This window comes from Furipterus horrens, unplaced genomic scaffold (genome assembly GCF_987537825.1).
Source record: "Furipterus horrens unplaced genomic scaffold, mFurHor1.1.pri manual_scaffold_6, whole genome shotgun sequence".
NCBI lineage: Eukaryota > Metazoa > Chordata > Mammalia > Chiroptera > Furipteridae > Furipterus > Furipterus horrens.
Genome location: NW_028327176.1, coordinates 164,878,196 through 164,891,276, shown reverse-complemented (window position 1 = coordinate 164,891,276; position 13,081 = coordinate 164,878,196). Strand labels below are relative to the sequence as shown.

General features: G+C 42.1%; 1 protein-coding gene across 2 annotated transcripts in view; it reads left to right on the top strand.

Annotated features, from left to right (window-relative positions):
* Positions 1 to 414: 414 nt before the first annotated feature.
* Positions 415 to 13,081, top strand: part of PTPRK (protein tyrosine phosphatase receptor type K) — a 495,428-nt gene continuing 482,761 nt past the window's right edge. For both annotated transcript variants that reach the window (XM_090279830.1, XM_090279829.1), the window contains exon 1: positions 415 to 763. In XM_090279830.1, the coding sequence (XP_090135956.1) occupies positions 661 to 763 (103 nt within the window). In that variant the 5' untranslated portion in view covers positions 415 to 660. The remainder of the gene's footprint in view (positions 764 to 13,081) is intronic.

The following is a 13,081-nucleotide window of genomic DNA, read 5'->3' as shown; positions in this document are numbered from 1 at the left end:
CCTTCTTGCTACCCGCAGCTGCTCGGGTCGGACCTCCCCGCCTGGGGACCTAACCCCAGCGCACCTCTGCTCGAGCAGCGGGGGTGTGTCTGCGCTTGTCCTCAGTGGTCTGGCTACATTGCTTACCAAACTCTCGCATCTCAAACTCCGGTTTCTGGAAAAGGGCAGCGAATGGCGCCGGGTCCCTTTTCCCGCCCGCGCTCCCCCGGAGTGGTGGCGAGCTGCGAGCCCCGGCAGTGAACAAAGGCTGCGCGGGACACGGGGCGCGCGGCCGGGGCTAGCGCGCGTCTCTCCGGCAGGAGGCGGCGGCGGCAGCGGCGCCGCGCCCGAGCCCGCATTCCTGCGAAGCGCCCGGAGCCCGCGGGGCGACGTCACCCCCGGCTCCGCCCCCGTCCCTCCCCGAGCAAAGTAACTCTTGGCTAACAGGAGCAGCCTCCGCCGAGCCATGGAGAGCTGCCGCCGCGGCCGATCGGCGACGCGAGCGACGCTGGCGCCCCAGAGGTAGTTTGGCGACCGCTAAGAAGGGAAAAGTGCCGGCGGGCGACTGTGGACTTCCCACGTTCACCCCGCGAGGCCCGGCCGGCATCTCAGTCGTGGATTTTTCTGCGATCCTCCGGGCAGCTCTTTGCAAAGCAGCTTGAAACTTCTCCCAAAGTCGACATGGATACAGCGGCAGCGGCAGCGGCGCTGCCTGCTTTTCTGGCATTCTTGCTCCTCTCCCCTTGGCCTCTGCTGGGGTCGGCCCAAGGCCAGTTCTCCGCAGGTAAGTGTCCCGGACGGCTTCTCCCGCTCCTGGGCTCACGAGGGGTGGAGTGGCTTCTCGCCAGGGCCGGGGGCTAGGATTGAGAGGAAGCTTTCGCGGCCGGCGGTGGGGGGCAGGGCAGAGGGAGAGGTGTCCCCAGAGTTTGTGCCAGGTGGGACGCAGGGTCCCAGGCTGGGCGCCACTTGAGGCAGGTAACTTTTGTCGTTGCGACCCATTGTTCCTCTTTGAGGCTAGCTCCGGGCACAGGCTGGCTGGGCTGTGCGGGAGTGAACGAGACATTGCTTTTCTTGGGGAAGTGGTAGCCTCGGTGCCCAGCGCAGGCTGGTCGGAACTGGGGAAGAGAGAAAGAAAAAGTAGTTACGACTCCGGGGACGGCGACTCTGTTGCTCGTGGTGCAAGGTTGTTGCTCTCTGTCACTAGAGTGTTCAAAAATATTTCCCCGGGAAGCCATTGTCAGAAACGTGGAGACTCTAAGGGACTGACCTCGGCGCGCTTTGCCAGGTGCTTTTTGTCCCGGGAATAACCTCCCCGGACTATTGTCTAACTACTTCCCCGTCCCTCCCACAGTCCCTTTCTCCTCCCACAGCTTTGGGCTGCGCCTGGCTTTGCCCTGCGGGTTAGGGCACCGAGTGGACTGGGTTCCGTGTGTAGGTTTCATGTTTTGAAATCGGATTCAAAAGATCCAAACCAAGCGCTCCTAGGCAGCGAGGGCTGGGAGCCGGGTCCGGGAAGCCTCACCCCGGTGTGGGAACGCAGCTACTCCCGGAGCCAGTCTGGGTGATGCGGGCTGCAAACGACTGCCGTCCGCCAGGAGAGCCCCAAGGGAGGAGGTAGCGCTATCTCGCCTGTTATCCCTTTGGGTTCTAGGTAAAGCCACTTAAATGAAGTCCTTGAAATCCGTTCTCTCCCGGTCCCGTCCTGTGTTTTTTTTCCAATTTTGTTAACCTTCCCCTTGGTTGCTTCTTCCGTTCTCTCCTCTGGGGGCTCTGGAGTTTCACCAGGTGGACGCTGGGGAGCCGGCTCCCAGGCGCTTGTCTGCCTCCCGCGGATTCTAACAACTTTTCTGGCCAATCCACCCAGCTCAGCTTAGCTGCCGAGGCATCTGCTGCTTTGGTTCGCCGTTCAGATGGAGACGCAGAGGTGGCCGAGCGGTGCTGGAGAAGACCGGGGAAGCAACAGCCGCGCTCCTGGCTGAGGCCGAAGGACGCGGAGAACGAACTTAACTTTGCACATGTCAGTTTCTCTCGTTGTTTTGGCTGCCGCGTTTCCAGGAAATAAACTGAAATTGTTGTGATCCGGAGTAATGCTTATTTCCCTTCCTCCCCCTCCCCCCTCTTTAGAACTATAAAAGGAGTTAGCGGATTCAGGTGGTAGCTTGTGTCGTTCACTAAGGCAGATTATAAAAAGCAGCGTGTAGAGGAAAAGCTGTATATATCGGTGATGTGTGCAAAGGACAACAGGTCTATGCAAAGAATGATCTGACGGCTTAATTTGATTCTATCTGGAGTAAGCATTACTGCATGCATCTGTGACATATAATGCCTATTAGTATTGGAACTGTGCTTGATGTAAGTCATTCTATGCAGGCAAGTTGGAGTGAGTATTGATTTCTTCACAGTGTTTTATCACTGCACAGAGCCTATGCTTGAAAAGCATGTAGTTTCTTAATTGAAAGTTTGAATTCTACCAGTTGCATGATTAAACTTACATGTATCCAAGAGTTGGAACTGTTAATGTCTCAACAGCTGATGGGTATATTTTCAGCAGTAAAGAAACCTTTCTTTTTTCTCTTTTCAAATCTTATTTATACTTTAATGAGCGAATAAATATTAAATTTCCTCCAGCAGAATGTGGAGATGAGCTTTTCTGATCCCTGGAGTTAAGCTGTCTCTAATGAAGAATTGTGTTCTTGGATATACAGTTCAATTAATTTGACTAAATATGCCTGGCTTTTCTTTAGTGACAAAGCAAAAACATTTGACTTTTATATTACATTTAAGTAAAAGAATGTGCAATCTTAATATGCACTTTTCCCAGGATTATATCTCAAAATTTTGCCATTTGGGATTTATGCCCAGAAATGAATGCTGTTTATTCCCACAGTGTAAAGTCAGGTGTGGATCTGACTTTCTTCATAAGTTAAAAGTTTGTTTTGTAAAAATGTCCATTTTCTGGTTCTCCTGAGCCATTTGGTGTTCTTTTGTCATCAGCTTTTTTGGCAGTCAGATTTGTTCCAAAGACAGATTTAGAGATTGGGTGTGTTCTTCCTTGCTGATTTTCTTACAGTATATTTTTTCCAATGAACTTTTATTCCTGAGAGAAATTTAATAAAAGTGCTTTAAATTCTAAAACAAGTATGTGTTCAGAATTTTAAAGTAACCTATTAAATCACACCTGCTGAGGTCAATTTACCCCTTTTAGATATGATCATGTGATTCATAATATAGTGAGCTTCAAAAGCAAGTTTTGAAAAACCAAGGATTGTTGGATCTTTGATGTAGGTCCTCATCCAGTCTACTTTGTATAACCACAAAACTAAGAATATTTTGATTATTGTGACTTTTGTCTTAGCTTTTAAAGTGTAAAAATGTTATGTGGTGAGTCTCTTTCAGCCTAGAACTTCTTATAAATATTAGTTTATATTCTAAAATTTTAGTTTACTCTCTCACTTAAAATGACACCAGTGAAACTGAGGTGTAGCAGCACAAAGCTGTACTGAAGTTTATTCACTGGGTTGTGTAGCTGTTATCTGGACATCACAGTATAAGAACGTTTTCTGTAGTAGGACATAGATGGCTGACAAAATCAGTCACAGAAGAAGAAACTGAGAAACTCAACTTTCTCATCTGTAAAATGGGGATAATAATACCCATCCTGACCTTGCCAAATGGTTTAGATGAGAATCATATAAAATAATTTATGTGATCTGACACTAAATAGTAAAGCATTATGCAGCTGTCGAGGGTATAATCATCATACATTAAGGTAGCTAAGTGCCTTGACTTCTGTCTTCACTTACTCCTGCACTATCTCCTCGTGAGTACAGGCTGGGCTGTTCAGGGTTATTTGTGCCTGTCTACCTGTCGGCCAGTCATTTATTTTATTCATTATTAAACATTAACATCCTAGAATAGTCAGACCATAATTTTATCAGCACAGTGAGAGAACCTATCCTTTTATTTTATTTTTTACTTACCTCATGTAAATCTTTACTTGAGCTAAATCTGTGGACGAATCATTATTAACATCCCTAGTATTCTAGCTATACGAGAAATATATTTTAAGTCATTTTCTTTAGCTGTTTGTTCAGCTAACTCTTGGTTTTTCAGCTTTTTCATCTCAGTGTAGAGAAAACTATGCAGCTTTTTAGATGCAGTCTTATCAATGACCTAGAGAGGGACTATTGTCTCTAGTATGATGTGAGCCTGGGAGTGCAGCTCAAGATCCTGCTTTGAATATAGTTCCTGGCACATCACACTGTAAGTGGCACTCACTTGACTCCCTAGCACCCTGCCACCAAGCAGTGCCACTTTCCTAGGGTCTGACTCCTTGGTGTCTTTGTATGAGAGGTTACTTTTTCTTATACTTATTTCCTTCTCGAACATTACATCAGAGATAGCTTATTTTCAGGTTTGTTTTTCTGGTTTTGATTGGCCAGAATCCATCAATCCCTCAATTCATTAAAACTCCAAATTCTAATCACTAGTAATGATGTGCAAATGGATATTTCCAGGACTGTTTTTTGTTTCCCTAGTGTCCTTTACATGCTACTCTGCTGATTTTCCTAGATTGCAAGATGTCATCTTGTGTCTAGCCTACCCAGATGAGAAGAGGCAGCTCTGGCTGCACTTGGGCTTTGGCATGAGTGCTGCTGACAGCTCTTTGCTTTGTATTCATAAGTGTGTATTTGAAAAATAAACTAAGCCTTCTGCCCCTCCCCCTCTCCCCCACACTCCTTCCCACTCCTCTCTAGCAGCACAATGCCCCACACGCATGTGCGTACAACCACAGCCTTTGTGTTTTCACCAAATATCCCCTAGTGCTGGGTGTTCTGAAAACTGAAAATAGGACTCAACCACTACCCACAGCAAGCACCAGTCCTCCTACCAAATCTTATATTTCTATCACTGATGGTTCACTACCCATTTTTATAGCCTTAGATTTTTAAATTCATGTAATATAGCCTTTTGTAGAGAAACTGTGTTGTTGCCTTCTAATACTTTTTACGTACATTGTTCTGGGTCTGCTCAAGATTGTATAAAAAACTGTACGTTATGTTAAATATGCATTCGCTTCTCAGAGGCACAGAAAAGGCTGTTCTCATCTGCCCTGTGCTGTTCCCATTTCCCCTACTTACTCCTTATGCAGGGCAGGGAGTTGGGAATTCAGAAAGATTGAGAGTAGGAAAAATCAAGAAGGTTCTCAGGTCGTTCTTAAAGAAGAAACAAAGAATACTGGGAGTGTGTGTGCCTGTGTGTGTGTTTGATTTTTATTTATTTCTAAAGAGGGAAAAACCCTATTTTCATTTATTTATTGGAATCATCCTTGACCTTTGTCCAGACACATTCATTTCTAAAAACTTCCCTGTGTATATTCCTCTCAGGCTCTACCCTTTGATCATACGTATTTGGTTTGTGTGCCTCTATCAAATGGTGTTTCTCTTTGCCTAGAAAGGTTATAATTGCTTTTACTTGTTTCTTCATCAAAACTCATGCTATTTGTCATAGTTTACTGCATAATGGTATTTTATCAAGTCATGATATGTTTTAAACTGGTATTTTATGACAAAATAAGTAAGAACATCAATCAGGATCATTTTTATTTCAATTGGAGCCAAAAACAAACTTGTACATCCATGAGATAATCTTTTAAGGTCACAAAAGATTTATTTGCCTTTGCTTGTCTATCTCTGAATGGAAGAGAAACTCGAAGTTCTGTTTTGTAAATGGGAATAGAAATTTTGAGTGCCATATTGCCTGATATTTTGAGATACATGAGATAAGTTACATACAGCCACAGTTTGAAAAACTTTTTAAAGATTATGTTTGAATGTTTGATACCAATGCAGACTCTGGAGATAGATAGTTTACAAACTTCAGACTCCATCTTAGTAGCAATATTTTATGAAAAGTGTTCTTAAAAAAACATAATTCCCCATAAAGATTCTGTTGTGAGAGGTATGTTTACTTTCCTGTGGTATTCTGGTGGGAATTCTTCTGATTCGTAGTTAATATTCTAGTAATAAAACAACTTACATGACTAAGAAAAACTTAGTTTTGTGAGGTTTGTCAGAATCCTGAGGTTCTGGGAAAACATCAGGTTTGGACGTAAGGATCGCATTGATCCTGTTGTGGAACGCTGCCATTTTCGCACTTAACTCTGGCTGACTACTTGGCATTCTCCTCTATGTGTGGATAATCCATAAAAATTACAAGTGGCTTATTTTGTCACTTGCAATTGTTTTAGAAGCAAATTAAGTAGTCCTTCACGAAATAATCCATGTTTCCACTTTATAAGATTGTAGAACTCTGTTAATAAAAATGATGAGCAGGGCAGTGCTGGCTGAAACCTTCTATAGATGTCATTCTAGAAATTATTTTAATAAGTGGAATGCAGAAATAAAGCCAAATAAACTAGCGTCTAGTTGAGTTTATTGTCAGGGAAGCTGTAAGATGTAAATACATATTTACACACACACACACACACACACACACACACACACACACACACCCCTCAACAGTGATAGAACTTCGTTGTCCAAAGGTTTAGGTTATAAGAAAGTTAAGGACATCTAGAGATGGGGTCAAGCCCCTATGCTTACATTCTTGAAATATAATAAAACATAGATAATTATTTTCTCTATTCATAGATTAAAAAACTGAACTGGAAAGTAAATTAACTATATAGTGTGCAATATATTGTACTATGCTATAGTTTTAATGAAAATATAATAAATGTTCTTCCAGATGGATATCTATTTATATAAACCCTTCCCAAGGCAGCCTGCTCCTTAACCAGCTGATTGTAGGCTGATTCTCCAAACTGTCCAGGGCAGCAGCTGACCAGCTACAGAAATACCCCTAATCCTTGTTTGACGGGGTTGGTAACTTAGCAGCTGCAGAAGTGGCAGACTGGTCACAGCCCTTTGATGTAATTTGCCTTAGGTCAGTCAGCAAATTCAAGAGTGGAGAGGAAGCGTATCTCAGCCCCTCACTGTCCACCAAGGGGGTGAGAGCTGATTCATTCCTTCATGGTCATTGGATCCCTCAATTGCAAGGTGCCACAGAATTTTGCTACTTGAATTGTGTGTTTCATGGACCAGCATTATCCACATCACCTGGTAACTTGTGATGGTCTTGTGATTACCTGTCAGAGCCGACTCAGACTCTGCATTTTAATAAAATCTCCAGGTGATTTGCTTGAACATTTAATTTTGAGAAACACTGCTCCAGGACAGAAAAGCTCAGCTTGAAAATAATTGCTACATGCACTTTACTGTAGAATTGTAAGAGCATTTTGAAAGGATTAATTTCAACATGAAACAAATTTCCCTGGAATTATATTTCTGATCAGTATTTACTTAATTATAATTTAACACCCTAGACACATGAAAACAATAATACCATCCAGGTTTTAAAAGAATACTTAGACAATTTTGAAAGAAATATTTATATAAGAAAATAAAAAGAAGGCTAAATATAGTTTTGGTTATAAACCTGTCTTATAAGAATATTTAAAGGTAAACATATCTGAGGAACCAAACATAATATATGCTAACCATATTCTATTGATATGTTGATACAGGACATAGTATTCCCTCTGACATTATTAGTAGCAGCAGTTTCTTATATTTTTCATTTTATTCTACGGGTAATTTAAGGATCTTTGTAATAAGGAGCTCATTGTTAGAGCAGTCTAATATAGTGAATGGGAGTTAGGTAGAATACATTAACTATCACTGGTGTTCTTTTCGCTACCTTTTGTGCTCATATTTAAGAACAGAGATTCTTGTCAGTTTTCTCAAGGGAAAAATTATGATGTAATAGACAGTGCATACTATTCATGTCAAAACACAATTTCACTTGCATTTTATAGCTTGCTTTAACATTCTTTCAGAAAATGAATTCTCCCAGAAGATCTAATTGCCTTCCTATTAATGAGCCTGTAAGTGTGTTTTGTTACCATTTACTATTCTAAATGTGTCACTTTTGCTGGTTGTTTCAACAGTGAAGTCTCTGATTAAATCACAACTGCTATATTTGTTTTTGCCATTCACTGGCGATTCAGAAAATACCAGCATAATGACATAGTTATGGCAGAGACTAATGAAAAACAAGAAGTATTAATTAACATTAACCCACTATAGCTGGTTGTATTGTGATATTGGGAGCTGGAGTTTGGGGTATTACACAGCAGAATTCTCTACACGTTTGATACTGTAAATGAAAGTCTCCTTAACCTGTATTATTTAAAACGCAAAAACAATAGCTCTGGGTTAATGAATAAACTACACATCAAGGGTTGTTACATTTACCTATGTTAGACGCTGGAATTTATAAAAAGAGGTTTCATTGTAGACACATCAGTGTTAGAGAACTTAGTGATGGAGAGAAACTCAGAGAGGTACTTCCACTCATCTCTCTCCACTCATTTTCAAGAGCTTTAGCGTCTGAAGGCTTTGACTTATTATTTTTTCTAATTTTACTTTCAGTTCTAGAACTTGCCTTTTTTATTGGTTCTACTTTTATTATTTTCAGCAATAATTAGGTTTATTTATTCTCTTACATGTGGAAGCTACGCCATCGTCTCTCGAGACGGACGGCTGCCGATGACGATGACATGTGGAAGAGGAGACATTGCCCTAAAGTAATCGCAAAAACGATAGAAGCTGCCATTTCCTGAGTGCCTGTGACCGCCAGGTCTTACGATCAATGTTTTTACATAATTTTAAATTCCCATCTTCATTTTGCAAACTGAGGCCAAGAGAGGTTAAGTAATAACGTGCCTCTGGTGACAGTGTGTTGAACTAGTGGAGCCAAGTCCATTATTGAATATATATACATGTGTAGCAATTATACATTTTTTGGGGTTACATGTTGGCAGAAAAATGCAACCCAGACTGATTGCAACAAAAGGGAAATTTATTGTCTCTTCCACTGACAGTTAAGGTGGAGCTTGACTTAGGAGTTCACATAATTCCTTTGGTATATGTTCTTTGCCTGCTCAACTTAGTTCTCAGGTCATCCAGGAGCTTTGTTCTTAGGGCCAGGCAGGTTCCACGGCGCCCATGCTGCAAGATCTCAGGTTCTAGTCCAATAGGAAAACATGAACTTAGGTGCTGCTTGCACCTGAAAGGGTCCCGAGGTTCACTGTGATCAGATGGATGTCGTGAATCATGTGTCCTGAGGGAAAGCGAATGTGCTGATTGGCTTGGTTTCCTAGGATTCTGGGTTCGGCTGTTGGTCCTCACCCAGGCCACATGGACTGAGAGGCAAGGAGAGGTAGCGGGGCGTGGGACTGGACCAAACCATCAGTTATCAACATCGAGGGGACTGGGTTGTGGGAAGGCAACCAAACTAGAGTCTGGTTGTTAAATAACGTGTGAGCAGTAAAAGCAGATAAAGAGGGTGGTGCCACCTGTGTGTGTATGTTTAATCTTTCTGAGGAGGAGGAAGGAGGTGGCGGGGAAAAGACAGTTGCATCAGAGCGTTCCCAGCTCTGGACCACGGCGTGGTAACATCACGGAGACATGGGGGCCTCAGCCTTAGTCTCCAAGGGGAAGCCAGCGGAGGAGGAAGAGGCAAGAGGCAAACTGTACATGGCAGGTTGTGGGCATTACAGTTAAGCTTTCATAACTTGGGGAGTGTTTCTTTTTTGGTTTTCCCTTTAAACCCTGCTTTAAAGTACACATTTTATTATTTTCATTGCTTCCCTATTGGATAAGTCCAACATTAAAAATTGACAGAACTTCGAGTGCTGAGGGACCTTATAAATTAGTATCCCTCCATTTGATGTAATTTCCCCGAAGTCATACAGCTTGGAAGAACTTGAGGTCAAATTTAAGATTTTGATTTATAGGTTGCTGTTGTTACAACATACACATTGTTTTTGCTTAATGATAATTTACATAGGTAATTATTATTTAAGGTCTTCTTTAATTATTTTGGTTTGTATTCTGATGTTCTAAAACAATGTTTCCAAATGCAATCCTGACTTAATGATTGGCTTTGATTAGAACAGTAATCCAAATATGAGGTGATGATAATTAATGTCTGTAAAAGACCATCTTAGGTAACTGCTTGGTTTTCAGGTACCCCGCAAGGGTTTACTTATACATATGTGCACAAATAGATGTTTGCATGTATACATTTATTTTTAATAGAAGTCAGAGGGTAAGCTATGCTGTGATAATGCTAATTGACATAGAAATAAAACCCATGTAACTCTTCACTTTGGAAACTGATTTTGAAACATTCAGGAGGTAGAGGTGAACTTGTTTCTCAGTTTGATCTTCGCACCTCTGTCTCCTGCCTCACTTTATCATGAATCTCCGAACAACATGGGATGTGGGAGAGAGTGGCTGTCAGTGGATACTGAAGAATGGATAAAATGGAGGGAAGCAGCAGCTGCAGGCCCAGCCCCCTTCAGAAGGAACGAGTTATGGGGCCTGTGTCAGAGGCACGTCTGTGCTAGTGGCCAGAAGCTGGGTGTGACCGAGGCCCAAAAGCCCGAAGGCGGCTGTGCCAGTTGAGGGCAGTTTCCTCCCAGGCGCTTCCAGGGCTGCCAAGGCCCGGCCCTTCTCTGGCCAGAGCAGCTGGCCTGGCACATTGTGGGAAAAGACTGTGATCCTGGAGAAAAGGCTTATTGGCTTCGCCTGCTTCCTTCTGTTGCTGGAGATTTCTTTTCACACACCTGTGTGTTATCTTAAAGAAATTAATAAGTTATTATTTTCCCCTGTGTATGGCCTACTTTCTCTATGACTTATTTAAAACCTCGTGTTATGTAGTCTTATCAGGTGTGATAACTGAGACTTCTGAATGACGAAGTTTGTAATAATTTGTCTTAACATCCTGGCAGGTTGATGCAGAATGATATCTGGTGTTGACTCATTATTGCTTCTTTATCTAAACGCATACTTAAATACTTAGGAAACATACACAGTGAAGGGAATGGCAGCGTCAGAGAGCAAAGGGCTTTGGAGATCTATGTATGAAGCCATTTTCATGTACAGAGCATTGGGCTTGCTGTACCACTGTCCCAGTCTTAGCTGTCACTTGCTCCCTCTGTGAGTTGGAAGTAATTCCTTTCTGCTTTACCCTTAATATCCTTATCCCGAAAATGGATATATTGCAATGAAAGTGATTTTAATCTCTTCTGTAGTTACTCAGTAGGACACTTTTAAAGGTAAAATGAATAATATATGTGAAAATACTTCTAAAAATATTTGGAGACTACCATAAAAATGTAAATATTTTTGTGGGAATATACATTTTAATAATAAAAATATTGTTGAAGACACAGTATATGCTAAAGAATGGAAATGAAAAAACAAGAGATGCTTTGTATATTTGTCTCTAAGTTATACTACACTGTATAGCTAAGTTTTTTACATATCTGAGTTGTGGGAAAAGTGGTGTGAGAAAGGAGTAAAGTTCTTGTGAGTAGGGAGTAACTATTATGTACCATAAAACATAACCCCCCCAAATTCATTTTCCCATATATGTATTTCCTATGTACATAATTTTTACTCTATAATGCTACAAAAATAGCTTTTGTATTTTAACCAGATATGTTAATGATGACTATGTGATTAGAAAATATTTTCACTGAAAAATTTTCAACATATGCTTTATGGACTGTGATGATATATGGCAAGTTGTGCATATAGCTTTTCTTTTCGAATATTTTAACGAAGAGATTAAAAAATGCCCTTGCTATTTGAGTTGGTTTGCCTCGTTGGCGAGACTGAGAGAATGATTCTGATAAGGGTCACGTCCCTTCATTTGTTCTCACACTCCACAGATCTTTGAGAGTGTTACGCGTCATTGTGGTGTCAGGCCCTGGGTATGCTGGCAAGTAAGCCAGGTATTGTCCCTTTGCTTTGGGCGCACAGGTGACTTTTATGACTCTGCAGGGAGTGGTTATCTTTTCGCAGCTCCACATCTAATGATTAACAGGTGGACGGGGGCTATTTTATAACTGATCATACCCCCGTGTCTTCCTGGCAAGTCTGAGCACAGTCTGCCTCATGTAATCTGTTGGTCCACTTTAGACCTTGCCTGAGTCAATACAGGCATCAGTCATTTTTCCACACCCTTGACGCTACACACGAAAATCTTGAAGCCTACCAAAAAGGAATTACGCAAAAGTTTGCCACAATGATAGTAATATTCCACCAGATGGAATTTCCCAAAAGTTGAGTAATCAGGGTAAACAAGTCTGGCGGAGGAGAGAGCACATTTGCTCTCCGGAGGCTCACAGTCACTTACTCTGTTTCTGCAAACAAGATCAGGAAGTTGGGGGGCGCTCCACAGAGAGGACCGTGTGTGTGAATGTGCGTTCACAGCGTGAGCATTTGTATGCAGAGCCGCTGGTCGTTTGGCTGCAGATTCCTGTTTCTGAGACATGCAGATGCTTATCAACTGCTGCTGCTGCTTCCCCGGCTCTCATCAGCCTTCTCTCTGCTGCTTCAGCGCAGTGGGTTGTCCAGAGTCGTGGGCCGCTGCTAGAGAGGGAGGCCAGAGATCTGAGCGGACCTTGACCTTCCCTAGCTGCTCCTATACTTGCATCTGCACCCGCACCTGCACCAGGAAGTAGAGCAAATTCCATTCCTGACGCTTTGGTCATTCATTTTGATGGGGGCCCCAGTATTGTCATTTAAATACACCCATTGCCCTACCAGGAAATGGAGATTTTGAATATTTCTATTAAAGGAGGCACACAGGACTTTCAGGGTGTGAGTTAAGGAGAACTTTTTATTTGGGAGATATGCACATTTTTTTCTAGGCAAAATCAAAATTGCCAAGGTTCAAAAAGAGTAATTTAGAAAATATTTTAGTTGAGTTAGTAACCGTTTGTGCTCATTTTATCTTTAAGCAGAGGACACTCAGAGAAAATATGGCATATGTACCTTTAAGAACACAGACTTTGGAACCTAATGGCCTGAGCATGACTACTGGTCTGGATGTTTTTTGCTGCATGCTCTAACCACTTTCCTTCACTTTCTACATCTGTAAAATGGAATAAATTTACATATCTATCTTAGATGTTTGTTTAGAGGACTGCTGAATTAAAGTGCTCAAAAGAGTGCCTAGGATT